This window comes from Limanda limanda, chromosome 12, assembly GCF_963576545.1.
Source record: "Limanda limanda chromosome 12, fLimLim1.1, whole genome shotgun sequence".
NCBI lineage: Eukaryota > Metazoa > Chordata > Actinopteri > Pleuronectiformes > Pleuronectidae > Limanda > Limanda limanda.
In genome coordinates this window covers 17,242,138-17,268,812 of record NC_083647.1, presented here as the reverse complement: position 1 = coordinate 17,268,812, position 26,675 = coordinate 17,242,138, and the positions used below count along the sequence as shown (strand labels likewise).

The following is a 26,675-nucleotide window of genomic DNA, read 5'->3' as shown; positions in this document are numbered from 1 at the left end:
TGTAACAACCTCTCCAGGAGACAACAATTCAGCCCCTTATGACCAAATGATCACATTTCCTGAATTAATCTCCTCATAGAATGACTTGCAGAAAAGGGATTTAGTCACATTATTACACAATCATTTCCACTGAAGAATTCAGCTCAGCATATTAATCATTTTGATCAGCATTTTGATTATTATTTTCCACAGTCTCTGCTTATTGTTCTTGGAACAGTGCAACAACCACTCTTTATCTCACATGCTTCAGAGTACAGGACAGGTGGGAGCTTGTGGACTCCATGGTAGCTCTCCTCCTGATGTTCCACTGCTTGAAGACTTCTCCAACTTTTTTCCTGAAGTTCTTTCCTACGATGACATACAGGATGGGGTTGAGGACACTATTGAAAAAGGCCAGGTAGGTGGAGATCTGGTGCAAAATGTCCAGGACGTTCGAAAAGTGACAACCTCCCAGGACCTCCTCTCTTAGGAGCAGGTCCAGCACGGTGACCAGGTGGAACGGGACCCAGCAGATGAGGAAGGCAAGGAGGACGGCCAGTATCAAAGTGGTAGCCTTCTGCTCTGTTTTCTCAGCACTGAACCTTTCCACACTTTGGACTCTTAAAGTCTGAATAATCTTGAAAGTGCAGAATGAGATAATGCAAATTGGGAAGACGAAGCTAAAAATTATCAACATCCTCTCACAGAGCATTTCCGTGGTGTAGTTTGGGTATTCCAGATAGCAGGCATTTACATCATACTCAGGGAAATATTTCACCTTGCGGAAGGCGATTGTTGGGACACCCATGATTATTCCGAAACTCCAAATCAGCAGACAGCCCAGCTTGGCATACTTGGGCCTGCGCATTCTACCATGGGACAACGGATGTACCAGTGCCAGATAGCGATCTATGCTCACCAGAACAAGGAAGTAAATGCTAGAGTAGACGTTCATCTGAATGCCCAGGTTGACAACTTTGCACATGAACAGACCAAATGGCCATTCGAAATCATTGGCTAGATTGATGGCCCAGAAGGGCAGACAGGACAACAGGAGGAGGTCAGCAGCTGCCAGGTTGCTCAGGTAGATCTCAGCCACGGTGCAGGGCTTCTTGTGGAGACAGAACACCATCAGGACAAATACGTTCAGCACAACTCCCAGCACGGTGAGGATCAGGATATACACTGGCTGGCTGGCAGTGAGCCAATCCCAGCCGTGTTCAGGACATTGTGTGACATTGGTTTGGTTTTGATATCCATATAAAGCTGTGGTGCTGAGGTCTGGAACGCTGTGAAGATGAAACAAAAAAAAGACGATTATACACTGATGAATAAGTAAAGCTTATTTGCCATCTTGCTGGGAGTAGAATAATGCACAATCATCAGCATACACGATACATACTTTGATAATCCAAGACATTTACTTTTCTTGGAGAATACTCCACCGTACAACCAACACCAAATTTGTGACATAAAATAAAATGAATCCTCTCCTGTTGTTTCATTAGTTAATTATTAATGTGTCTGTTAAGTATTTCTCTTTCTGAATGTTAAGTTCGACAATGTGATTTGTTGTTGGGACTGTGTGGGAGAGCCTCCACCTGCTGGGGTGATGTTCATTGAAGGATCAACTCCTGACTTGTTTCCATTGGAGCTGAACGAAAAAGTCCCTTGCTCGGTCAAAGCTAAAGACATTATTGCTTGTCCATGAATGTGACTGAAGGAAGAGAACTAAAATAGCAGAAGCTACAATAATAAAAGAGCTTTTAAAAACAGCTGATCGTCAATTCAGCCCTTTGAGTGACAGGTACACACCCAATTATTAAGCAAAGTCTTATATTTTTATTGCCCACCTATATTTTGTCTATCATTTCTGAAGGAAAATACTAATTGATGCATTCAACCTTAGACCGCACCAACAGCGAGCCTTTCCATCAGTCATTAAATTCCGTTGTGTCTGATTCCCACTGGTCCGCTAATGAGCAACAGGCTCAGCTCTGTTCCATAAAATATGTTTTTGTACTGAATTATTCCCACGTCAACCGTGTTTTTGAAATCCTGCTCTACACTTATGGGGATGTTTCTAAAAATTTTTATTTATAAAACCATCAACAATCTCTAGAGCTGTGATTTCAGACCAAACTTCATACGATCCAAAGTCTCACCACAGAGTTTATTTTTGTTGAAAGAAGGACAAACCAGCGCAGTGGCAGCAGACAAATTGAAGCCAGAAGCTCTTGTTTCAATTTGGGCTTCACAATATACTCAATATAATTTTCATTCAAATTCCAATTCAATCAAACAGTTTACAGACATGAACACAAAACTTATTTAGAGAAACAGGTGAGATGCTGCAAGACATTTGTACTGTGAGTTTCAATTCTGGTTATTCAGTTATTCTGTTATGTCACAATATGTATTCTGTCACCCAAAATAATGTGGTGTATAACATAATCTAATCAACAACTTTCTCCACTCATGTCAAGTTACCAATATACCACGTTTCTGTACAATGTCACTGATCAAACTGACCACGTAACCTGTCACTTTTAACTCTACTATACTATAACATATCTCTATTCATGTGAAATGTTTTAAAATATTCAAGTCTTATAAATACCTTGTAGCTGCAAGAGTCATCCTTCTTGAGTGAGTAAAGATACGAAATGAACAGACGCAGAACGACACTGTTCCTGTTTCCCTCTTTTTCCCTCGTCTGTCGTCCCTGACTCAGTCTCTTAGAGGAAACTGTAATTTAAGTGAGCCCAGCCAGAAAGTCATGCTTCAGCCTGCATGCTCTCTTTATTTTCCCTGTGTCTCCTCCTCTCACTGAGATCATACTCTGCATTAGAGTGTATCATGTGATCTGACATACTTAACATTGACTTTCTGATGTTTCAGGACCTAAGCTTCAACATTCAGCTATACATGTGTAATTACACAACTGTGTGAGGACGTTAAAAAGCATTTCAGCAAAAACAACTCAATGTAAAATAAAATTGCTCTTTAAATACACATTAGTTTTGGTCTCAATCTTTTGTGAAGCACTTTAAATTTCACAAATTTCAAAGGCGCTATAAAAGATTTTTTGATTGATTGACAGGAGTGTCAGGATGGGTTTGGACTATGATGCCTGGTAAGAGCTGAAAACCTCTGAACTAAAGAGTTACATTCATGCAATTTTTTGCTGTATTGCTTTAGATTTTTATGAGATATTTGAAAATGTAAACTACTTAACTGTGGGGCCATAAGACCCCCATCCTGTTTGTCGCAAATTTGCAGTGAGGTTATTTTCTTACACGTGTGACTCACCCAAAACTACTGGCCCAGTCTCTGTATCACCCTGTTCTTCTTTTGACAAAGACATTGAGTCATTTCAGGGGGGAAAAGTATGGAAAACAGAATAATCTAACAAATCTGTTTTCCTGTTTTCCTTTATTCTGAATGAAACCCTTCCCCTGAGCGTTAAATCAGCGCTGACCCTCCCCTATGCTCAGCCTAATCTTCTCAGTTTTATACAAGACAAATGACATATTATCAGGGTTTCTATAGATTTTCTATACTGTGCGTGTGTGTGTTTGCGAGTGGCCCCTGGTTATGTCAGAAACACCATTTAGTTTGAGCAACATGGTAATTTGAGATATATTAAGATCTCACAGTACAGCTAAATAGGGAGAATGCACTTTAAACCGAATGGCATTTTCAAGTTAGCGTTGATTAGAGTCAACAAAGGGCTGAAGAGCAATCAATAATGTGTGGAATCTAATCTGCTCTGTCATATTCATGTGATTAGTATGAGGTAGAAGCAGAACTATGAGGAAGTTGAATCACACACTATTATAAGGCATGCAGGGACCTTCCTTGGAATAGGGTTTGAGGCATTATTTCAATTCCTTCTTGTGCTTTGGTCAAAACTTGGATATTCACAGATTAAGTTTAATTTAATCTTCTTTAAGGGAATTCTTGTTTGACCTCACAGTGACTTTCAGGAGATTGGAAACCTCGCAATGAGACTGAAGTGATTCAAGTTTAGGTGTAGATTTTGAGTTGATGCTGGCGCCATTCCCTCGCCCCTCATTTGTTTTAAATGACAGGTCCTAGCAGGTTGTCCACAGGGCAAGTAATAACAGGGAAGTAATGAAGTAATGAGACTTCCTGGTGCTGCAGTGAACAAAGAGTCTCTTCCTTTTTCTCCTCTTTGTTTCATGAACTGATAAGACTCAAAATCAGACGTGGTGTTTGATGGATGCCTCTAATCACTTGTTGATTGGTCTTTAAAGCAGTGAGTGTATGGTATTTACCTTCCCCTCACGACTCTGTACCAAGACACCTCCTTGGAAACTGGATGTCTAGACAATAGAGCAAAAGTGAAGAAAAAACTTTAATACAGGCCAAATTCAACTTCACTTTTTAGACTGTACAACATTTACTTTATTTCCATCCATCCATTCACTATCAGAGTACCATCCTTCCATCCATTATCAGAGTTCCATCCATCCATCCATCCATCCATCCATCCATCCATCCAAGGAGAGGAGTAATACATTCAGATCGAATAAAAGTTGATACAACCATTAAACAATAGATCTATAATGTAGTTATTATATATCGTCCACCTGTCCCTTACTCTGATTTCGTATCTGATTTCTCTGCATTTCTATCTATCTCTATAATATTGTTTTCATTGTAACAACTAGTCTGTTAGAGCTGAACCCTCCATCTCTCTCTCTCTCTTCTCTCCCCTCTTTTCCACTCATCTCTTCTCTTCCCCATTTTCCCATCACTGCTGTTTATTCAAATTACAGTAACTGCACAAACTGTAAATTTAAAGATATCATATCTCTCTCCCTCAGTAAACACAAACGAATCGCTTTGTTTTGACAAAGTCACTGTTGCTTCCCAGAAATAACTCTTCTCTGCTGTAACTGAGTTTTACAGTAACAATACAGCAAAAATAGCAAAACACTGCCAACAAAAATATTGATGTAAGAGGTTTTACTGTGGTTTGAGTCTGGACGTTGTGGGCCTCCGTCCTGCTGCAGTATATCACGACTACAAGGAGAACTCAGCTTCCAGTAAAAAGTGCAGCTTATCTAATTATTTTCTTATGGAGTGTTTTTCTTTAGAAATATTTTCTAGCGTTGTATTATTCCTGGGAACCTTCTGTCAGTTTTTTCAAACGTCATTTTCCGATAATATGAGCACATCAAACCTAATAGGATTCACCAACATCGCATTGGGCCGGCAACAGCAGTCTCAGCGGTGGTTATCATAAAACCACAGCTAATCGAACACCTCAATTATCTGTGTTGCATCATAGGGTGGGTTTTTGTAATATAAACTTTGAAAAGAAACTTTATCCGTCCATATAAAAACTTTAAAATCCTTCATACATACACACACCCCCTCCATGAATACTTTTCATTACCATACGATGTAGATTACAAGGTAATTTATAACAGTCTGTCGGCTGCTGTTAGTCATGTCTCGGTGGTGTGTAATGAAGTCTATAACAAATGTCTGGACAAGGGGGCGGCGAGTCTCATGCGTCTCTTCAAAAATAGTCGCCTCATTATCCGTCTCCTTCTGCTCTGTCTCTTAAATTTTTTTCCAGCGCTGTGAACTCCATTACTTGACTCTGATCCCCCCACCCACGTCCCCTCTTTCGTAACTCCTCGCAGATTCGAGAGACGCAGGGCGGCACAAGCTGCTCTCGTGCGGTTCTGCGTATTGTTTTCACAGCTGTCCGGTACAATCAGTGGTTTTTACACTGAGTGAGAGCTGTGAGAGACGGATCCCACCAAACAACCAGTCGGGCTCTGAAGCTGGGAGTGACTCCAGGGGCCTCGGCTCTGGTGTCAAAACCTCTGATGCAGTAAAAGTCAACTTAATTCTGCTTTTCACGCTCGTCTAAACTGCTCGAGCGTTCCTGGCGGATGATACACAGACACGGGCTTGCTGCATTTACTATTATAGATGAATTATGAGTTGTTTTTGTAGAGCAAGGCAGAGAGAGGATTTATATTCTGCTCTGTAATCTGCAAGGCCTGGTGTTGGCCAGTTTTACCCTGTTTTCCTTCTGCTTTCAAGCAAAAGAGAATTCAAAATAGATTCCACATCTTATTTTCATATTAACAAACCAGACGTTGCAGGACATTACACAATACTGTGAGTCAGCAACCAGTGGGCAGACGTCTTCTGAATTTTAGTTTTGTTTTTATTCTGTAATTTGAACATCGGGGGAAGCAATAAACATTTAAGGCACCACTGTAAATCTGCCATTTATGGTGAAATAAACGGGTTTATGTGCAGACACCGAGCTGGAAGTTTGAGGTTCTGGCTGTGAGTGTTTACAGTTTAGATAAGAACTGAATGTGAAGGTAAACTAAGCGGCAGGAAGCCTCTGGATTGGGAATGAGTATTTGATCATCCGGCCGCACGCAGGGTGGGCGACTGCAGCTGTCACCACAGATGATTTTACTGAACCATAAAACCTCTGAGTCCGCCTCCACTTTGTCAAAATTATTGAACATTAAGAGAATTTTTCAATGTATCAAACCATTTACTGAACGTTTTAGACGACACTGAATGACTTTTGACAACACGCTGATACCAACAGGAGGATTTCTGCTACAACTCATTTCCTCTGCATCCACAAAACATCTCGAAAGAAAAGTTCAATCTTCAAACTTTCAATAAAATAATTCAGTTGATTCTCATGAATTTAAATTGAATGTAGTGATATGAGAATGAAATATGTAAAATCATGTTATGACAAAACAATCCTAAAGGGTTTTTTCTACAGACTAAAATAGGGTGATGACAAACATTACTAGACCCAACACCCTATACATTCACAGCCATCACACTCATGAACTGTTAAATCAGCCAAATTATGTTACTGAATATATATATATATATATAATAATATATATATATATAATTAATTACCCTGCAATACCACAATATCTACTGTACGAACATTCACAGAGCTACAGTCACATTTGAAAATGTATTCAGAATTTCGACCATTAGCTGCATGTGTATTGCATGTCTGTGCAACTTCGAGTTCCTGTGTTTTTTTCCACTTTTATGCACTATTTGTTTTTCTGTCTATCCACAGAGTTTAGGCACTTTGTGTAAGTCTATTGAAAACTTAAATCAGATTCCTTGTATGTTTGTAATTTTCCAATAAAGTTGTTCATGGGTATACAGTATACAGTATAAAATAGATATGGAGCCCTCTACTGGATAGAACTCTTAAGTGTCCTGTGTCTTTATAGAACATTAAGAGTGAGAGGAGAAATAGACATAACACACATTGTGTAAACGTGACCAGGCACAACATTTATTTGTGGCAACGGAAATATTATATTCAATATCTCTGGAATTTAATGTTTTTGTTTGTTATAGTTTTTGTTATTACTCTGAAACTGCAAGTTATTTAAGATTTGAATTAAAGTAATGCAGGACTGTAAAGCAGTGCAGTCGTACAGTGATGGTTCATCTGCTAATAATCATGTTGTGTAGTAATAACACTGACATGGACCGTTTACAAGTAGCTTTGATGTTTTGATTCAAATCATATTCTCACATAGTTGTGATGCTTAAATTTAAAAGAAGCATTACATTAGCTTCATTTAATTCACATAGAAATGATTTTCCAGGTGTCGTATAAAATAGCATGTCAGATATATGAACGGCCACAAACAGAAAAGGTGCTCTCTGACACACGGGCCCTGGTTTCACAGTGAGCTGGAGACGACAAAGATCAGCATTGATCGGCCTCTGCTCCGCTCCGAGAAAACACCTGTCCAACTTCAACTGGGAGAAATGGACGGAGGCTTCCACTATCAATCACGATCCTTTTCCTCCCCCTACTCTTGCATTTCTGCTCTTCTCAATCATCCTGTCATCTTCTGTCAGCCAGTGCATCTGTCTCTCTGTCTCTGTGCTTGTGAACAGAAGCCTACATTAGACCCCGCGCTGGCTTTCACTTCAATTTTGGCCAGCAACTGTGTAAGTGCAACTCAACTGTGTCTGCCAATGGGCGCGTCAGGCGGATGGAGTGATACATGTCAGTCTCCATGGTGACAGGCTGCATGTTCTGCATGCTGATATCCAGTGTTGTGGCAGAGCTGAAGTCTGCTGAGAGATGGACGTCTTGTTCCCAGGGATCTTCTGAGACTTACACTTAATGTTACATTTGCTGCATTTTATAGTTGGACCAAGCTTATTGATTATATCTGCTTTGCGATAAATGAATATGTTCCCCAGTGAATTTATTCCTCTGCAACCAACAGCACGTTGTCTGGTGGTGTGGCTCACAGGGCGGCAACATCCGTCTGTCAGCTGGTTCAGCCGCTACTAATGTTTAGATTGAAACATCTCAACCATGAGAAGCTCATTTGTCAAAACACACCACACAGCCTTAGCCAAGCGTGTCTGTTTTCAGTTGTATGTTTCCTTTGTATTTTAGCAGCTTGTTGAGTTCAATTGAAATTATCCTATTTCAAACTTATAAAACACTTTTGAACTTTGCTTTAAAAAGTACAGTTTATTATTATAATAATAATGATTATTATTCATTTATATTTTTTATCATCATTATTATCAGTGCAGTGGCTGATCTTAACATTCTTGTTTGTAATGGGCAGTTTTTGGTACAGATATCCATGGTGCTCCACAGATAAATTGGAGAAAATGATGTTGATCCCTTGACAGTTCACGTAGCTCCTCCAGCAGGTCAAAGGTTCCACTGATCCTGGGACACATCTCAAGAAGGATTGGCACAAACATTGCTTCAGACGTTTGAGGCTCCCAGAGGCTTGAGGTGATCTATATTGTTGAGCCTGTGACTTTTTCTCTGACGCCACCATGAGATTGACAATTGAAGATTACGATGAAATATCTTACACTGTACAACACCTGGAAAAAAGCATAGAGACTAAGACTGTGTCCCTCAAAGATCCAGTGGATAATACACGTTTTACTTTACTCTTTACTGCATTGTTAACAGTATAAATCCTCTGGGGATCTGCTCCCTGTCTACTTGCTTGATAAAAATGAAGGTCACGCTTAAAAAAACTTTAATAACAGTAATAAGCTTAATAAGTTGGACGTTTTGATGAGGGCACAGGTGGGCAGGGAAGCATTCATCTTGTGCAAAGGGCAGCGTCCTCATAAATCCCCTTTCTATATCTAAAGATGTTTTATATATGAGATGACAGGCAGAGACAGACACTTTGTCCGTCCTCGAGCCTCGCCGAAGAGAGAGAGAGAGAGAGAGAGAGAGAGAAGAGAGAGAGAGAGAGAGAGAGAGAGAGAGAGAGAGAGAGAGAGAGAGAGAGAGAGAGAGAGAGAGAGAGAGAGAGAGAGAGAGAGGGAGCCATCCACTCAGTGGCAACAGTAAATCAAAGGAAAATGGTGGCTCCTGCCTTTTGGATGCCAGGTGATGCAGAGCTCCTATCATGGAGGAACTGTAATGAAGCATTCTGCAGCGAGGCGGCGGCGGCATCTGGGGGGGGTGGAGCCCCCAGATCGCATTAAAGACTCCATGTTCCCTGTCACACTCGCACACTATTTACCGTCCCATGAGACCAGAGAGGAAAGCTTAAAGCAAGTCATCGCCGTTACCTTTCGCCTGCCTCTCGTGTCCAAAACAAGATTACAGGCAGAATCAGAAAGTGCTGCTAACGGTTATGACTCTGTTTTGAAAGAAAAGATCATCATTCAAACCGGCCTGTGACAGTTTTTTGCCGGATCGTCGAGGTTATCTCATCACAGACGCTCCCTCTTGGGGGGGTTATCGCCTCGCTGTAATCGCTCTGATTAGTCAGAGCTGTAGGTGCTGCTCCGAGCGTTCCTCATCGCAGGATTCAAGCATATTCCGCTCCTACGTCTGAAAACATCCGTAATGAGCAGCATCATTAGAGACTGGGGGTGCGTGTGTTTTTGTGTGTGTGTGTGTATGTGTGTGGGTGGGTGGGAGAGAGAAACTGTGAAAAGAAGCACAAACGCTTCCCCTCCAAAAGACACACAAACAGAATCAAGGCCCAATAATGGCTGGCACAAGCCAAAGGTGCTGTCCAAATCCGTTATGGCCTGCTGTTGCCATGGCAGCAGCCCACCTACAATCCTTTTTTTCCCTCCCTATGTGTTATCACGAGACAATCGCTCCGTGCCTTCTGGTGAAATCGCTCTGAAGTCTCTGTTAGTGTGGTGTGACAGCTCACACAGTCGTAGGACCGGACAATAAAACTGACCCCTGCTTGTGTGCGAGGTAGAAAACCGTGTGCCATGCGAGTGCCTCTTTTAATCAGAGTTTGCCAGTCATGCCTCAGGGTGCGGGGGGGGGGCTCTGCACTTTGTTCTTCTTTGCAACAAACATTGTGATCAAAAGTGCATTGTTGCTCAAATTAATTGTCCTCCCTCTATTGTAGTCAAACCTTTGATTTTCAGCTCCACTGCTGCACAGCCAGGTTGAGGTCATGATGCCTGCACTGATGGGATCACTTTAATGAAAACTGTGTTTGATTTCTAGATTATTTCATTTAGTTTCTATTGCATCGAACGTTATACAACTGTAAAATCAACTAATGGCCTGAAACAACGTTTTGAGAGTGGAATAACAAGACATCAGATGTGTTTGTTTCCATAAAAAAAGCACATCTACCAACTTGTTTGTGTGCTGTATCATGACAGTGGGAGAAGGAAGAAATGACCAGGAGATGATGAATAATTTAAAATTGGAAAGCAATTATAAAAACAATCAGGAAACATGCTGATCTTACGATCACACCCTCCAGCCTTGTTTGTCCTTCTATTTCTTCAGATGTGTCCGGAATCACTCACTGCCCTGCATGAAACTTCATGCTCAGTTAAATCTCTTTGTTTGGACGCCTTCCTGCTCTGTTCCCTGGATCAGTGAAACACTCCCCTGTATTTTAACCTGGAACTTGACCATCAGGATACACACACTGTTTGTTACTCGGTTGACATTGAACATCTTGACATCTTTCCTTGCACAGGAAATGTATATGACAAATGAGTTTCTGGGGGCCACACCCTCCGGAGCTTGAGGTGACAGCAGATATCCGGGGCCAAGACTCCAACTTCCATTTGCTGCCCACTGTTTACCTGCTAACCGAGATTCCGAGGATTTACAGCACAACTTGACACACGTCCAAGGTGCAGAGAGAATATTTAAAGTCCCCAATCAAGTGTACTGAGCGTTAACGCAAGCAAACTCAAGAATAGTAATTGTACTCCTCCAAAACCAGAAGATTTAAAAATCCTGTGTGCAGCAACCTTAAGATGAAATGTGTTGGTCTCAAGTAATACCTGTAGGAAGACAGTTTATGAAACTTTTCAGTATCAGTATGTATCTATTCATTGTTTGTTACACAGTATCTGAATCACTAAAACTGCTCACATGTCACACTTGTCAGAACGTGCTTTATTTAAATTTGATCTGAGACAAGCCTGACAGCTGTATATATAATGTAATGAATTCGCTGTCAGCTACACGTCTTCTCCCAAGAGTTCTTGATTTGTTGTTTTCATTCATGATTGTTTCTTCATTGATGGATTGGTGCGTTTTGAAGCTGCATGTCAGAGGTGGCACCACATGGCTCCGTGTGTGTCTCACACACCCACATCTCTAAATGACAGTGTTTAGCAGTGTTCTTTTTCACAAATAAAAACTATTATGGGAACATTTATGAGACACATTATATAGATTATAGTGTGGAGCCTTTGTTGTGGCAAGGAAAATGTGTGTTGACACAAACTGTACATTTCAATGAGTCTCTGAAGTGACAGTTTGACAAGATGCGTCTATAAGCAGCTTAACCAACCCCACACCTCGTCACCAAGCTGTCACTCATGATTGGACTGTGGTTGAGCTTTATGACATTCCTTCATTCCTTCCTTCCTTCCTTCCTTCCTTCCTTCCTTCCTTCCTTCCTTCCTTCCTTCCTTCCTTCCTTCCTTCCTTCCTTCCTTCCTTCCTTCCTTCCTTCCTTCCTTCCTTCCTTCCTTCCTTCCTTCCTTCCTTCCTTCCTTCCTTCCTTCCTTCCTTCCCTCCTTCCTTCCTTCCTTCCTTCCTTCCTTCCTCCTCTTTCTTCCTTCCTTCCTTCCTTCCTTCCGGTCTTCTCTCCTTCCTTCTTTGTTTCTTTCTTTCATTGTGTCTTCCTTTCTGTTCTTCCTTTTTTTCTTTCTTTCGTCCTTCCTGTCCCCCCTCCTTTCCTTCTTTGTTTCTTTGTTCCTACCTTAATTTCCTCCCTCCTTTTCTTTCTGTATTCCTACCTTCCTTCCTGTTCTCCTTCCTTTCCTTCTTTGTCTCTTTCTTTCAGTCTTTGTTTCTTTCCTTCCTGTCCTCTCTCCTTTCCTTCCTTCACACTGATTAACCCTGTCTTGCCTTTACATGATCTGTATGTATTATTCACAGGGACAGCTGTTGCCTCATCTTATATAGATCAGACAGATTGAGTTTCTGTCACAGTGGGTTTCTCGTGAACCATCACCTGAAAGTCTAATAATTACCAGGCATTAGCCGAGATTAGCTCCACTCAAGGTCATTGGTTAACCATCTCATCTCGCTTTCTCCCCCATCGAGGGATTTGACGAGGTTCCTCTCCCTCACCAAGTCGCAGACTGTTGTTAGACCCCTGGGGCTTTTATTTTGTACACAATTGAGTGGGTTGATTGGACACGGACGAAGCACAACAAGCAGTGAAGGCAACGTGAAGGTTGTTCGAAGATCATGTGCAGCTGATTTCCCTTCCCTCTCCTCTGCTGAGGGCGGATCAGGGAAGGCCCGTGGCGAATTTGAAGGGAGATGATCATCCATATATTATCAAAGCGAGCTGTCTTTCCACACGGGGGAAGTGGCAGATTTAGTCTGTAAAGGTTGAGCAGTGCAGCTTCATGGAAGGTGATCTCTAGATGTTTTTGACACCACTTCTCCCTGGGGTGACAGGGATTTGCTTTTGCTGATACAAGTCATTCTGGATAAAACGGTTTTGCTGTATAAAAGAACCTGTGTGGGGAGCTCAGTGAAGTTTTATACTCCAGGTAGGCTTGTGGTCGTTTAAGATTTTTAGACATATTTTCAGCATAGCACCACAAAAATTGTTCAGGGTGAAAACAACACCTGCTTTAAATCAGAAGTATTTTAAGCCTCTAATGGTTTTAGAAGTGTAGGATAAATGTCAGAAAGGGACCCAGAAATGCACAGAATCACTTCCTCGAGTGAAATATTTCCCTTTTCATGGAGAGAGAACTGCAGTGGGGGGTGGGTCCACAGAGGAGTGAATCCAGGTGGTTTCTAAACAACCCGAGCCTATGTGTCAAAGTGACAGATGGCGCCATCGGAACTCAGCATCAATCTCACCTGATGGCTCAGCAGCGACCGGCGATGCCTGCCAGTGGGTCGGCTTTCACCAGGAGCATCGCAGGTGAGCCAGGAGCTGCACGGGACACATTCTCACGCAATCAAGCACTGATGACAAGTGAGATAAAAGTTCGCACTTAGCCACCAGTGTTTCCACGGCGACACCCCTCACTTGACACTGTCAGCGCTGATGAACATATTTATCAACAGAGAATAACAAGGTGTACTGATACAGACGTTTGAAGAGAAGCAGGTCTTAACAAAAGGAGCATTTGAGTTTGAGGTTTACATGTCCAAATATGTTTTACATCAACCATTTATTAAAAATATCTGGCTTGAAAAGTCTTTGAGCATTGCATACAAACATAATAACAAGGGGTTAGTGTGTCTGAGCCTTTCCTAATACAGTAGATATAAGCTGGTTTTGTTTGTTGCAGTGCAGGAACATTTGAACAGATATGGTGTTTACACAGGTTTGTATTATTCTCAATCTAAAGCACATTGACATTGTCGTCTAAATCCCAGGAGAAGTATTTCACTAAAATAAAGAACTCTCTAAAGACTCGTCATCTAAATACAAAGATCAATCAGTTTGAGAGATAAAGAATTACAAGTCGACGGATAAAACGATTTGCTCATTCAGGGGAAAAAAAAAGTGTTTATATCCACTTTTCCTTTGTCGAACGTGTTCATAAAAAGGGGAGAAAACTGTCAGCAAAGCACAAAACGTCACTTAGCACTTGAAGCCAATTTCTACCGGCTATAATAGCAGTACAAATGCAATGTCTTGTATTTTCTTTCTTTGAGAATGCTTAAATTGCATATGTAGCTGCAGCGTTATGCTTGCAACTGAAAGAAAGGTTATGATTCCCAATTAGGATGAGGATTAGTTGCCATGGAGACAGCTGCCTCCAGATTTCACAGTAACACAAAACTAATTTACGGAGCCGGAACTTGATATAAAAAAACAAATTTCATTTTCAAAATGAGGCATCACTTCCCACTCACATTGGTACACACGTGTATCGAAAAGTTCACTCGAGATCTGGTAAGTGTTACATAACGTTTGTAGAGACACACACTTCACCATTTTTCCACAACTGCCCTGACAAATGTGTGATATCGGGAACTTCTGTTTTCTGTTGCTGACGGTGTGTGTGATTTAAAGACTTATACTGAAAAAAGAGTTGTGCCTCTAATTATATTTAATTAACATATGTAGATAATATTTAAACATAACTGAACAGACCATGACATTACAATTATACTTTCTAATAATCGCTGGTAGATAACACTGTAGGTATTCCACAATAAGTCCATTCATTTGAAAAGGGCTGACTTAGTTTTACACATGATCAAATTACTAAGTCATCATTCATGTTTATGATTGAGTTGGCATTGCAGAAAACATTTGATTGAGATTTGAAGTGTGTACCAAAGGGAGTTTCCTGTCAGTCAAACTGTTGAGGAACATATCATATATACTAATGATCAGTGTCAAAACTATCCTTCATCCCCGCATGAGTCCTTAAATGAGCTTCAACATCCCGGCCCGTAGGGCTGCCTGACATGAAAATAATCCCTGTGCTTTCTAAATGTTTTAACATTCCCCATCTCTTAAGCCACATAATTAAACAGCACTGCTTAGCAAGTATACGGTGCATGTTTAAGATGGCCCGGATCAACCTGAATCTTCAGCCCCATTTACTCCCCGTTCATCACTCTGCAATACAAGTGAGCCTGTTGTTTGAAACATGGAAACAAACTTAGGCTGAAAAAAACAGTTCCTCAGATTCTCGGTTGAGAGCGCAGGTCGGTTGTTTCTGTTTCTAACTAAAGAGCTGTCGTATGCAAAAGCTTCTTCTCCAACTTCCAAATGTTGACAGCAAACGTAGCCAAGTACCAGTCCTCCCATCTGATGAAGAAATATAGTACATATATAGTCTATATTTCATTGTCTAGTATCACGACCTCCAAAGCCTCAGGGCCCCGAACTGATCCGAGAGCCAAGAGAGAGAGACAGATAGTAAGACAGAGAGAGACATAGATAGATAGAGAGAGAGGAAACTGGTGTCTGCAAAGTCCTCACTCAGGGGCCCAGAGATCCAGGAGAACCAGGACATGTACACGTTTGTCTTTATAAGCATACGCTCATCAGAAAGTGAAGGCGTAGACAACGCCCACCACCACTATGTTTCCAATAGTGGCGATAATGGCGATCCAGAGCCAGATGGCGTCACTGGACATGGACTGCGACTCATCCTGCTGACCTTGTACGGAGCCGGCCAAGGCAGCGGCGTGGACGCTGGCCGAGGAGTTGAAGAGAGAGTGTTCGCCACTGTAATCATCATTAGGAGAGGAGTCCATGAAAGCGCCGGTCATAACCGGGATCTATGAGGGAAGGGAGAAGAGAATGGAGAAAGGTTGGATACATGGAGATATCATAGATATAGACATATTGTAATTTTGAGCACCTGTAGACAACATGTGTGTGGATTTATTTCAGACGGTTCAGATATTTTGAGATGAGTAATTGCTGCCTTTGTTCTGGTATTTTTTGCAAAGTTCATTTCCTGTTGAAGAAATTCTCTGGATCCCTCTAATTAAGCTTATTTTAGGCCCATCTCAAAGCTGTCTTTTTTTAAATCAACCATTTTAGAAACATTAATCCACAAAACTAACTTCCTCCTAGAATAACCCCTAAAATGTTCTGAATTTCCATCTGCTTCAAACTTTTTGCACAGCACTGAGACTAAGTGAATCAAGGTCAACAATGACCCACTGCCTGCAGCTGACATTGGCCTGTAGACAATATTAATTGGTCTTGAACTCATCTAAGCCTTTGATACATTGGATGATAAATCTTAAGCGGCCATTTAAAGATAATTGAATCTTCTCTTTTTTCAATAGTTTGTTCTGTGCAAGACTAGGAGCTATAGAACATCTGTATTTCATTCCTTTAAGTGTGGAGAGATAATTGAAATAATATAAAATAAAACGTTGAAGCTTTAAATCATGGGGCTACAATCATTTTTCCTGAAGAACAAATGCTGTTCCAAGTTTAAGCAGCTGAGGGATACTCTCTGAAAATCTGCTCAATTCAAACGAAGCTACGAGAAAATATAATTTAACAGTAACTAAATAAATAGATTCTCTTTTTAGCCTCTGTGGGAGGAAGCTTTGATTCAGCAGAGGAGTATTCTTCAAACCTTAGATTTGAGCAGCACAGGCCACTGAAAAAGAAAACTTTTTAATTCTGGCCTGTTGGTCAGTCCACCCTTTTGGTTTGGAAAATATCTTGACAATTACTGGTCTGCTTGACATTTGAACAGACATTTCTGTTGCCCAGATGATGACCGCCAATGGATCCCTGACTTTTCTTCTTGTGCCACAGTGAAATTAACATATTGTTTAGACAAAATGTCTAAACAACTGTTGGATGAATTGCAAAGAAGTTTGTCACCCACATTTATGTCTCTCCCGGGACTTTGGTGATACTTGAGCTTCCACCAGTTAATCATTCTAAGATATTTGCTCATCATCAGCACGTCAGCAGGGTCATTGCAAGTATGTTGGCATCTAGCATTGCTGTAGATTCTTTACGTTGTTTAATTTACGTAAAAGTGCAAATATTTTCAACGTCTTTGCAAAAACTTCAATCAAAATCTTGCCTTTCCTGACAAGCAGATTTGTTCCTGTTGGTCATGCATTAGCAGATTTGAGTGCTAAAAGCAACGGGAGGTAACTGCGTCACGACATCATTAGTAAATGGTTACAAGGTTTCCTACCTAGACATGCAGGGTCCCACTCTGCCTCTCACACCGCTGAGTGTGCCTGAGCATGTCTGTGTGTGTGTGTGTGTGTGTGTGTGTGTGTGTGTGTGTGTTTAAAAAGTAGTGCTTGATTAACATGGAATGAATATTTCAGACGTGGCAAATGAAAATGATTTATTGCTTTGGACAATAAGAGCACAGTGCAGGTTAGCCATTAGAGCAGAGGCAAAGGAATGCTTCCGTATGTGTGTGTGTTTGTGTGTGTGTGTTTTCCTTGTGTTTCCGTATAGCGGTGTATGATTGAGAAATACATGAGAGTGCATGAGAGGCGTGTAACCACGCTTCGACTGGGAAACAGACTGTGTTCTGCTGAAGACGGCTGAAAAACAATGCTAAAAATATCTCAGAGGGATGTCGGGAGCTCACATACACAGAAATTCTCTCTTGCTTGCTCATTTGCTCACCTCTCTCCCTCACACCCCCACAACCCCTCTCTCTCTCTCTGTCGCTCTCTCTCTCTCATGCACACACAGGCTAATGCAAAGGGATGTTTGCAGACACACATACGTCCGGTCTTCCCTCACACGGGGGAAAACACTGTTTAGAAAGCATTCTGCCGCTCCCCGCTCATTGGCCCCTGGTGGTGAATAATGTCATGACACATCCTGTGGAGCGCCTGCTGTTCACATGAGCATGATGGAGGCAGACAGGCGTGCATGAAGTCCACCAACCTGGGTCTCCCTGCCCCCCACTCTCTGTAACCGACGATTCCTCCTGCTTACAGCATCTCGATCAATCTTGATCCGTTTTTATGTTTTCATGTTTCTGTTATTTCGTTGGGTTGACAATTCAGCAGTAGGACAAGTAGAAGACACAGTAGATAAGACAGATCACAGAAGTAAACCATAGACTGTATATAAGATGGACGACGTATCTCCACCCTCTCCAGAAATTAAAATACCAAAGATACAAGCGCTGCCACCTGGGGCATTTTGAGTCTGTACAGTAGCGATCGGGGGACGGAACCTGCACAAACATCAGTGCGATAAGAACTACCTAATATTGTGTACTTTGACTTTTTTTTGGTCCATGACATGTCCATAAACATGGAGACGGCAGTATTTATGACCTATACATCAGCTAGCAGCAAGGTGGAGATCGAGACGCCTTGGCTTCACTTTGGGGAGATGCAATGTCGTCCATCTTTCTATATTGTCTATAAAATATACGCATACAAAGTCAAAGTCGACTTTATTGTCAATTCTGCCATTTAATGTAAAGGGACATAGATGGGATTGGAAATTAGTTTCCCTCTATTCTATATATAGACAAAACATAAAAGTAACTGCTCATATTTTAACGTCAGCTTTCCCTCGTCTATCCACATCCATTTGTTCCACAACTATAATAATACCTTTATTTGTCCAGCACTTATCTAAAGCTTATGACACAAGCAAGTCATAAACAACAGAAATTAAGTGAATGCACCAAAAATAATCACATAAGTATGTAAAGCTTTCTAAGTAAATTACCCCAAAACACCTTAAGAAATAAACATGTTCCGATACTCTTACTCCATTTTATCGGTGCACCTGTACGAGCGCCTCTGACCTCCCTCATCAACATGCAGCTGATTTCAATTTCCTTCTTTCAAAATCACACCACGCTGTGATAAACACAACAAGGATGAAAGATGCAGCGTTCAAAGTTGTATCCTCTAAATCTAACATTAATCTGAAAATAGGCTCTGAACACCGTCTGCATTCTTTAGAGCCATGTTTTATTTATGAGTAACTCATTGTCCAAAAGAGTTGGATGTTCGCACAAATGGGTAAATGTATCATATAAAATGAAGCAGATATTGTGAGTGTGTGTGTGTGTGTGTCTGTGTGTGTCTGTGTGTTTGTTTGTTCCAAAAATACTCCAGTAGTGAGCCTGAATCTAAATATTTGATTGCCTGGGTTTTCTATTTTTGGCCGAGATGGTGCACAAGTGTCTTTACATGTGGAAAGGTGTTTCAATAACATGTCAGCATATCATGATTTTTCCTGGGATGCTGCTCCATCCATCTCCCTCATGCTGCCTCAACTCCCTCGTGGCTCATACATATGAGTTAAGCGCCGCAAGAAGTTGAGCGCTAATGCGACAGAGGGAAATAGAGACCTCGAGAAGCGTCCCAGAGCATCTGAGCACTTTCGTATATATGGGCTACGAAGGTCATCCCCCCCAAGCATTACTGCCAGGAAACTCATACTTGTTGGATTGCATGGATGAGTGAGTTCAATGATAAAGTTATACAACTGGCCGAGGTTTCATGAAAACTGTAAACGGCCCACTTTACGACATAATAGGAAACTAAATAGTTTCAACGACCAGTTTTAGACAAACAGTCTGGTCCTGCATTTCAATAAGTCGGTTGGAATTAAGCTTCCACAGAAACACAAAATGTATTCCCCTTGCAAAGTGGTTCAACCTCACAAGGTGTCCCAAAAAATATATCAAAAAAAATGTCAGATTCTTACTAAGATAAAAAAAATATATATTTCAAATTTGTAGTAGGCACCACAAAAAGATAAGCACTATTGATAATGGATGGAAGTGTAATATTTGAGTTCTCCGAGCAGCACATTCTACTGATCTAAAGGTAGAATCAGAACCAGTATGGCTACATATCACTCCAGGTAAGAGTAAACGTTTTTGTGGTATGACCTATAGATTGTACATAAAGATGGACGACATGACAAACCCCCCGCAAAGGTGACGCCAAATCATCTGGATTGCAATCTGGAGGCTGGCAGCAGTGTAGGTCATAAACCCTGTCTCCTCCATGTTAGCAGATAGGACACGTGCCGAAGTGAAAGGTCAAAGTACAAACCAAATATATTCAAGCGTAAAAAAAGACCATTTCATGTTCACATCTTTAACCGAACAACATCCATGGATTACTTCACTACATGACAGTGAAGTTTAGATTATATATAATGAAATAATGAGTGTGATTAGTGTTCAACAGTAACAACTGTCAGGAGGAACTACAAGCAACACCAGAGGAATCTACCTGTGAAACTCGCCACACAGCGAAACCTCCGTCACCGACAGACGACACAGTGACGCGTCCTCTCATGTACGACTCCACCTGCTCTGCTGGCAGAGCTTTGATTTATTCGTCCCAGCTGCTGCTCCCTCCTCCACAGATGATCACAGTAATTGTGAAATAGAATGGACTGTAATTGCCTCCTGTGGGACGTCGCCACCAGTAAGTGCTCAGTGAAATGGCTTTGGAACAAACAAGCAAAACCCAAGTCAATGTCTTCGGAGACAGGAGAAGCCAAAACATATACCTAACCGCAAAGGCGCTCAAGCACGGCTCTTAAGACCAAATCGGACCGAGCAAGTTGGATTTCAGCTCCCGGGGATGATATGAGTTCAGTCTCAAATCTGAGCACAAAGGTAGATCCCTGCCGCTTAAATAATGGACTTTAAGTTTCACATCACACAGACCATCGATGTAAACCTGTTGATTTTCTCAACGGTCACATCTACTCTGTTGACTTCCTCACTGCCCGGACAGGTGTTACTTCCATAATGCGCTTGAGGCATCACATAGAGGCCGTCCTTTGTGCGGACCAGGTTGGACCAGGGCCCGGCTGCTTGAATTAACACTATAACTGTGTTTGTTTAGGGCCACAAAACACAAGGGGGCACAAGATCAATTAATACAACTTAACTAATCATTTTAACCTGGAATGAAAGATTTAATATTTTTATTGGACGTGTTTATCTTTAAATGTCTTGGTTACACTTGGACGGTTTTGGGGCAACGAATCAAATCTTGTGTGGGGCCACGGAAATATTAGGTCCTGCCCTTGGTTGCACCTTGAGAAAGAGTTTTTGCTGTAGAGTTTTCTCATATTCTGCCTCGATATGAAAACCACCTGCACTTTCTATAAATGCAGAATGGAAAAGCTCCAGAGTTTTATTATATTTAAAAGAAAGGCTTTTTTTATAGGCAATAATTTGATTTTGTCTCTCTCTGCAGGTCGGGAGGTTTCACAGCTTGCAGCTTCACATGGTGGCTTTAATACATTACAATTTGGTTTGACTTGTCATGGCAGGAGAAGCACAGGTGTTCTTTTCAACAGTCCCATTAAGCCACAGCAGCGAGGCAGTGAGTCTGTGTGCACTTTGACCAGGTCCCAGAAAACTAAATGGAATTCAGCCATCATTTAATGTTGTCTGTGTCAGAGTGTCAGGAGAAAATCGTGTGCCAACAGGGCTTTACAAACACACACACACATAAACACACACACACACTCACAGATGTGACATGATGAGCTTGTTCACTTCTCACTGTTACAATACTCAATCACCACCCTGCTGCCTCACATCGGTGTCACCAGACTGGACTGAAGCATCAAAACCAATGAGCAGGGCTAATTTAATCCAACAATATTTACTGCTGTCAGTCAATCCTTGTTCTGTTGCTTCATCCCTGACATATGCAATGCGTCACATTCCATTGTTGGATTGTTACCAAAATTGACGAAATTATAAAGGGAACTTAACTTGGGGAATAAAATGGAATGACGATAACTATTTGCTATGTAGCTAAAAATAAATACACATAATTAATCTATTGTTTCTACTGTAAAATAAAATCTTTCAAATTGTCACATTGTACTCAAATAAACTTAAATAAACGTCTGAGCTAGGCTCATATCGGCGGCTATAAATAAATTGGACTCTATGATAGACTGAAGAGTGATACCTTGATTCTCACAGTTACTGTAAAACACATAATTAACAACATCTTTCAGATGAGATTGTTGACAATTCAATATACCATATATATATATTGTTGTGCAATAGGAGTAGACTTGACGTTGGCTAATTAATAATAATCATGAAATATGATTATTAAAATAATAAAAATTATCTATCAAAAATAATTAAATTATTAATTGAAGATGATCAGTAATCAAATAACAATAAAACCACTAATGAGAAAATAGGAATTATCAATTAGAAAGTACAAGCTATCAATTAACAATGATAAGGTTATCAACCAAGAATAATGAAAATAATTAGTCCAACACAATAAAATTATCAATTTAAGAATAATACTATCTATATTAATAATTGAGAAAGGGGGGCACCACCCTGGTTTCCCAGGGACCAACGATGTCAAGCTATAATTATCAGTCTCATAATGATAAATGTCAAATTAATAATGTCAATATTTTAATATTAACGATTACTTAATAAACAGTGAAGGCTTCTAAGTTCGAGCACAGGCAATCATAATCCAGCTGCAATCACACACTTATGCACAAATAATCACAGACTACAGATACTTTAATTACAAAAGTATTTATTAAAAAGGGGAAATAAAGTTATAATGTTATTCAATGATTTATCATTTTAACAAGCTCCGATATTTCAAAGATAAACACAGCACTTATCACAATTCAGAAAATACATGTAAAACCTGCGGTCTACCTATGTATGTCTGTCTCTGTGTGTGTGTGTCTGTGTCAAAGTGTCTCTCTGTGTGGGTGTGTCTATGTGTGTGTATGTGAAATAAAGTTAGTGTTATTTAATGATTTATCATTTTAACAAACTCCCATATTTCAAAGATAACAACAGCAGCTTATCACAATTTAGAACACGCATGTAACCTCTGGTCCATCTATGTGTCTCTGTGTGTGTGTATCTGTCTGTGTCTATCAAAGTGTGTGTGTGTGTGTGTGTGTGTGTGTGTGTGTGTGCGAGAGAGAGAGAAAAAGAAGGGGGCGTGGCGATGACGCGTAGTGACATCACGTCTAAGATGGAGGCCGATCATGATTCGAGGAATCAAGGCCTAAAAACTCTCAAAATGGTTGTGACTACAAAACAAGATGGCGGAGCCGTTATGAATTTAGAGCCAGAATGGAGGGCGGGTCTAGAGATGAATAATCTCCAATGGCCGCCGGACCACGTGTGAGACACAAGGAGGAGGCAGAACAAAAGGGTTCTTTGTTCTAGCTTAGTTTTGGCTTCAAAATGGCGGCAAGATGCATTAAGGCCCTCTAAATATAGATTTAACTATGTGACATGAACTGTATTATAAATACAGATCAGAACGTGTGTAACAGGTTCAGGAGAAGAGAGAGAGAGAGTGAAGAGAGAGAGAAAACATGCAAGGAGAGTTCAAAGAAGCTCTTAAAACACGCCGGAGATAGGTTAACAGTGATTTAATCACTGCAGACTAACCCGGACGTAAACAGCGCGGCCGGAGGCTTCCCTCGCGGCGCTTAAGCACTGTAAACACACGAAACCCGGAAATGAACCGGAAGTAGCCGGATCGTCGTGGCTAAACAATGAGACAGGGAGGTCCCGCAAACAAATACGCTAAAATATTAAACAATACGCTACGTATCTGCCCAGGCAATCAAGTCTCTTACTGTACAACCCTCGCGGTGTGCCTGTGCCTCGGCGCGTATGTGGCGGGGGCCAGTGAATCACGTGGTCTCTCTCTCGAGCGGAGCTCCGGAGCTCGCCGCTGGACCGGAAAAGGGAGCGAATTCCTCGTGCTCCTTGACGGAATGAAACTTCGTCTTTCTTCTGTAACAGCGGAGACCGTGCTGTTTTACAGGAACGGAGTGGATTGTCTCTTACTCCTCAGCGGGATGAACGTCGCGCTTCTGCAGGGAACGGCTTTGTGGAAGCCGTTTGTGGATCGTTGAAAAAGAAAAAGTCTGTGGAAGTGTCCGTCCAGCGGGTACACTTCCTGTTTCGGTCTTTCAAGTTAAAACAGCAAAAAGTCCTATCAAAATAAAACTTCGACTGAGATAAAAGAAGAAATGAAACGACTTCAAATAAAATGATATTAAACAAACGTCTAATCGCCTCCTTAGTTACTTTGTCGTGTGGTCGGCCTCGGAAGGTCTGGTACAACTTGAGCAGTGGAGTTAAAAGAAGAGGACAAAGAGAGTCTCTTAAAAATACCGAGTTAACTAGTAGAACCCCGAGGGGTTCTGTTGTTGCTGGGGCATCTGGGTGAAGAGAGAGAGGTTTCTGTGAGCTCAGCCTTTTTAAGTCATGTACCCCTCCTCCCCTGGGAGGAGGGGTCAGGGGTCAGTGTGGCCCTCCAGCCAATTGAGTTGTCAGGATTTGGCCCCCAGGGGCGGGCTTACCGTGGGGACCCAGGAAGTGACCTGCTGCCACATGGAGATAAGGGCCCATGCTGGATTTTTAATGTAAGGGGTTTCCCGAGCCTGGCCTAAGGTTTTACGACTCTTTGTTCTAAGTCAGGTCACTGGGCCTTGCCCAACAATATAATATACTATGATAATAATTCAGCTAATTTTAATGGACAAAATGCAAATCAAATGGCCGTAATAATAAGACTGTCCTGTTTTGTTCAGTTTTAGCCTTAGTTTTATTTGCAATTCATGACACAAGAGATCAGCGAAATAAAATGTGATGAAAGTCTTATAGACGTTTCTACTGCAGAAAAAGAAAGAAGCTGCTCCTTCAATTCAATACCAGTGACTTTGTGAAAACAACCGATTTGGCCTGTACTATTTTCTACTGTAGCAGATTGACCTGCCTTAAATCTCCAGGGAGATTTACAGTGGTTTTAAGGAGGCTTGTTCACCCGCACAGAAGTGGTGAGACCTGTGGTTTCAGGCCTGATTCCTGCTGCTCCGATTTACAGCCGCTCTCTCATTGCTTTTCCCCTCGTCTCAGCAGCCAAGCAGCATGTTTTAATAAATCTTATAACTCAATTGAACAAGTGTAGGCCAACTTATCTGCAGTGGACACCCTGGTCAATCTGTCAGCCCAATTTAAAATTCTGCAGCTCAGGAGAAAGTTTATCATAATTCGCTTATATGATAGACACTTTTTTTCCTTCTCAGTGGTGAACCTGGCATCACAAAAAAGCAGAATAGGAAATAAAATCATTTATTTAAACCATGAGAAGTGGAGGAAATAATGCATGTTCACATCTGGGATTGTTGCTCACAGAATAAATGCTGCTGCTTATACGCTGCGGTTGCGTGATGACTTTAAATATGTGATGAAACTAAATTCATCGGCCATTAAACATTAAAAATCCTCTGCAAACAAAGGGTGAGTTCTTATTCCTGCCGGATGAGACGTGAGATGATCACACGGACAAAGGTTTTTATTGACGAGGAAGAGTGAAAGATGGACAGACGCACACTCTCTTTTCCCTTCTGTCTCCTTCTGTGTGTGTGTGTGTGTGCGTGTGTTGTTACATCAGAGCAGCTCTAAATGCTCTATTGTTTATTTCCTGCTAAGTGTCTTGAGTCTGCGCTGCTTTGGTCTGTGACTCCCCGAGCTGCAGAGATTCCGTTCACACAGGAATAAATACAGAAGTCTAAAACTAAACATGACAACTGCCATGTTTCGTCCTCTGACAGAAGATGAGGAATAAGCGGTGCTGGGAATTCAAAGTATTGTGCATGTTAAGGAGAAGTCAGTTTTCTTTTCCTTTTGACTGCACTTTGCTTCCAAAAACAAGGAATTAGGAACCTCAGACAACAGATTACTAAAGACCATTCCATAACTGCCAATGAAATACACTGATACACTTTATTTTGGCATATTTGAACTTGATAAATTAGCCATCCCTTCCTTTGTTTCAAGATACTTCTCAAAATGTACAGAAAAATGCTTTTTCACCAAACCCGGGAGTAGTTCATTATTCATACGAGCACATATTTTAAATATGCATCGACTGGATTATGTGCAGCATGTGTTTTATGGTACAGTTTACACCAAAGAACACGTCATGCTATAGCGATGGAGATTTTTTCGCTGTGCAATGTCTCACACACACATTCGCGGGGCGCCCTCATGTATTTTACATCGCGAGCGATTTCAGTTAAAACACACCCAGAGGAGTCACATGTCACCTCTCCTCTTCCGTGGTGGAGGCCGAGTCCAGTGACGAGCAGTGATGAGCTGCCGGTGGAGGATTTGAATGTAAAGTAGGACACAATTATGAGTTTGACGTGGGAGAAAAAAAAATACAGATGTGACTAATAATATCATCAATGCTGTGTTTAAATACTAAACCGTGCTAGTGAGACAGTGTACTCACAACCTGGAACTGGGACACCTTATATATCAATCAGGGTTATTCATTGAGTAAATGCATGTGGAGCCTGAGGGCGAATCAGGAACATTCTGTTCACCTGTGATGGTGTTACCCATTGCACTATATGAGCATGAGCCAGTCAGCCTGTCTCTGTTTGTCCGACTTCCAACTCTTTTGCATCTTGTATCTCTGTCTGTCTGGAGGATTACTTCAAACCTACAAAACTGATCTCCATGAAGTAATCTGGAGGGAGGGGGGGCATCGTCCAAACGAGAAACCCATCAAATTTGGGGGAGGATCAAGTTAAACCTTCAAAATGGATCCAGGAGGTTTTTATTTTTTAATTTTCTTAAACATGGCAATACAGGGTGTTATGGCCTGGGTGGAGATATAAGTTCTCCAAGCCCCCTTCAACTTA

At 41.3% G+C, this 26,675-nt stretch overlaps 2 protein-coding genes across 2 annotated transcripts in view; both read right to left on the bottom strand.

The window, feature by feature from the left end:
* Nucleotides 1–232: 232 nt before the first annotated feature.
* On the bottom strand, nucleotides 233–2,619 carry LOC133015994 (B2 bradykinin receptor-like). The gene is made up of 2 exons (XM_061083291.1): nucleotides 2,600–2,619; nucleotides 233–1,268 (listed from the first exon to the last, which is right to left on the bottom strand). Exons 1-2 carry the CDS (start codon nucleotides 2,617–2,619, stop codon nucleotides 233–235), a joined length of 1,056 nt encoding a protein of 351 aa, XP_060939274.1.
* A 12,910-nt stretch (nucleotides 2,620–15,529) lies between these two features.
* Nucleotides 15,530–26,675, bottom strand: part of LOC133014936 (uncharacterized protein C14orf132-like) — a 46,021-nt gene continuing 34,875 nt past the window's right edge. Inside the window, exon 2 of the mRNA XM_061082150.1 lies at nucleotides 15,530–15,766. Within this exon, the coding sequence (XP_060938133.1) occupies nucleotides 15,530–15,766 (237 nt within the window). The remainder of the gene's footprint in view (nucleotides 15,767–26,675) is intronic.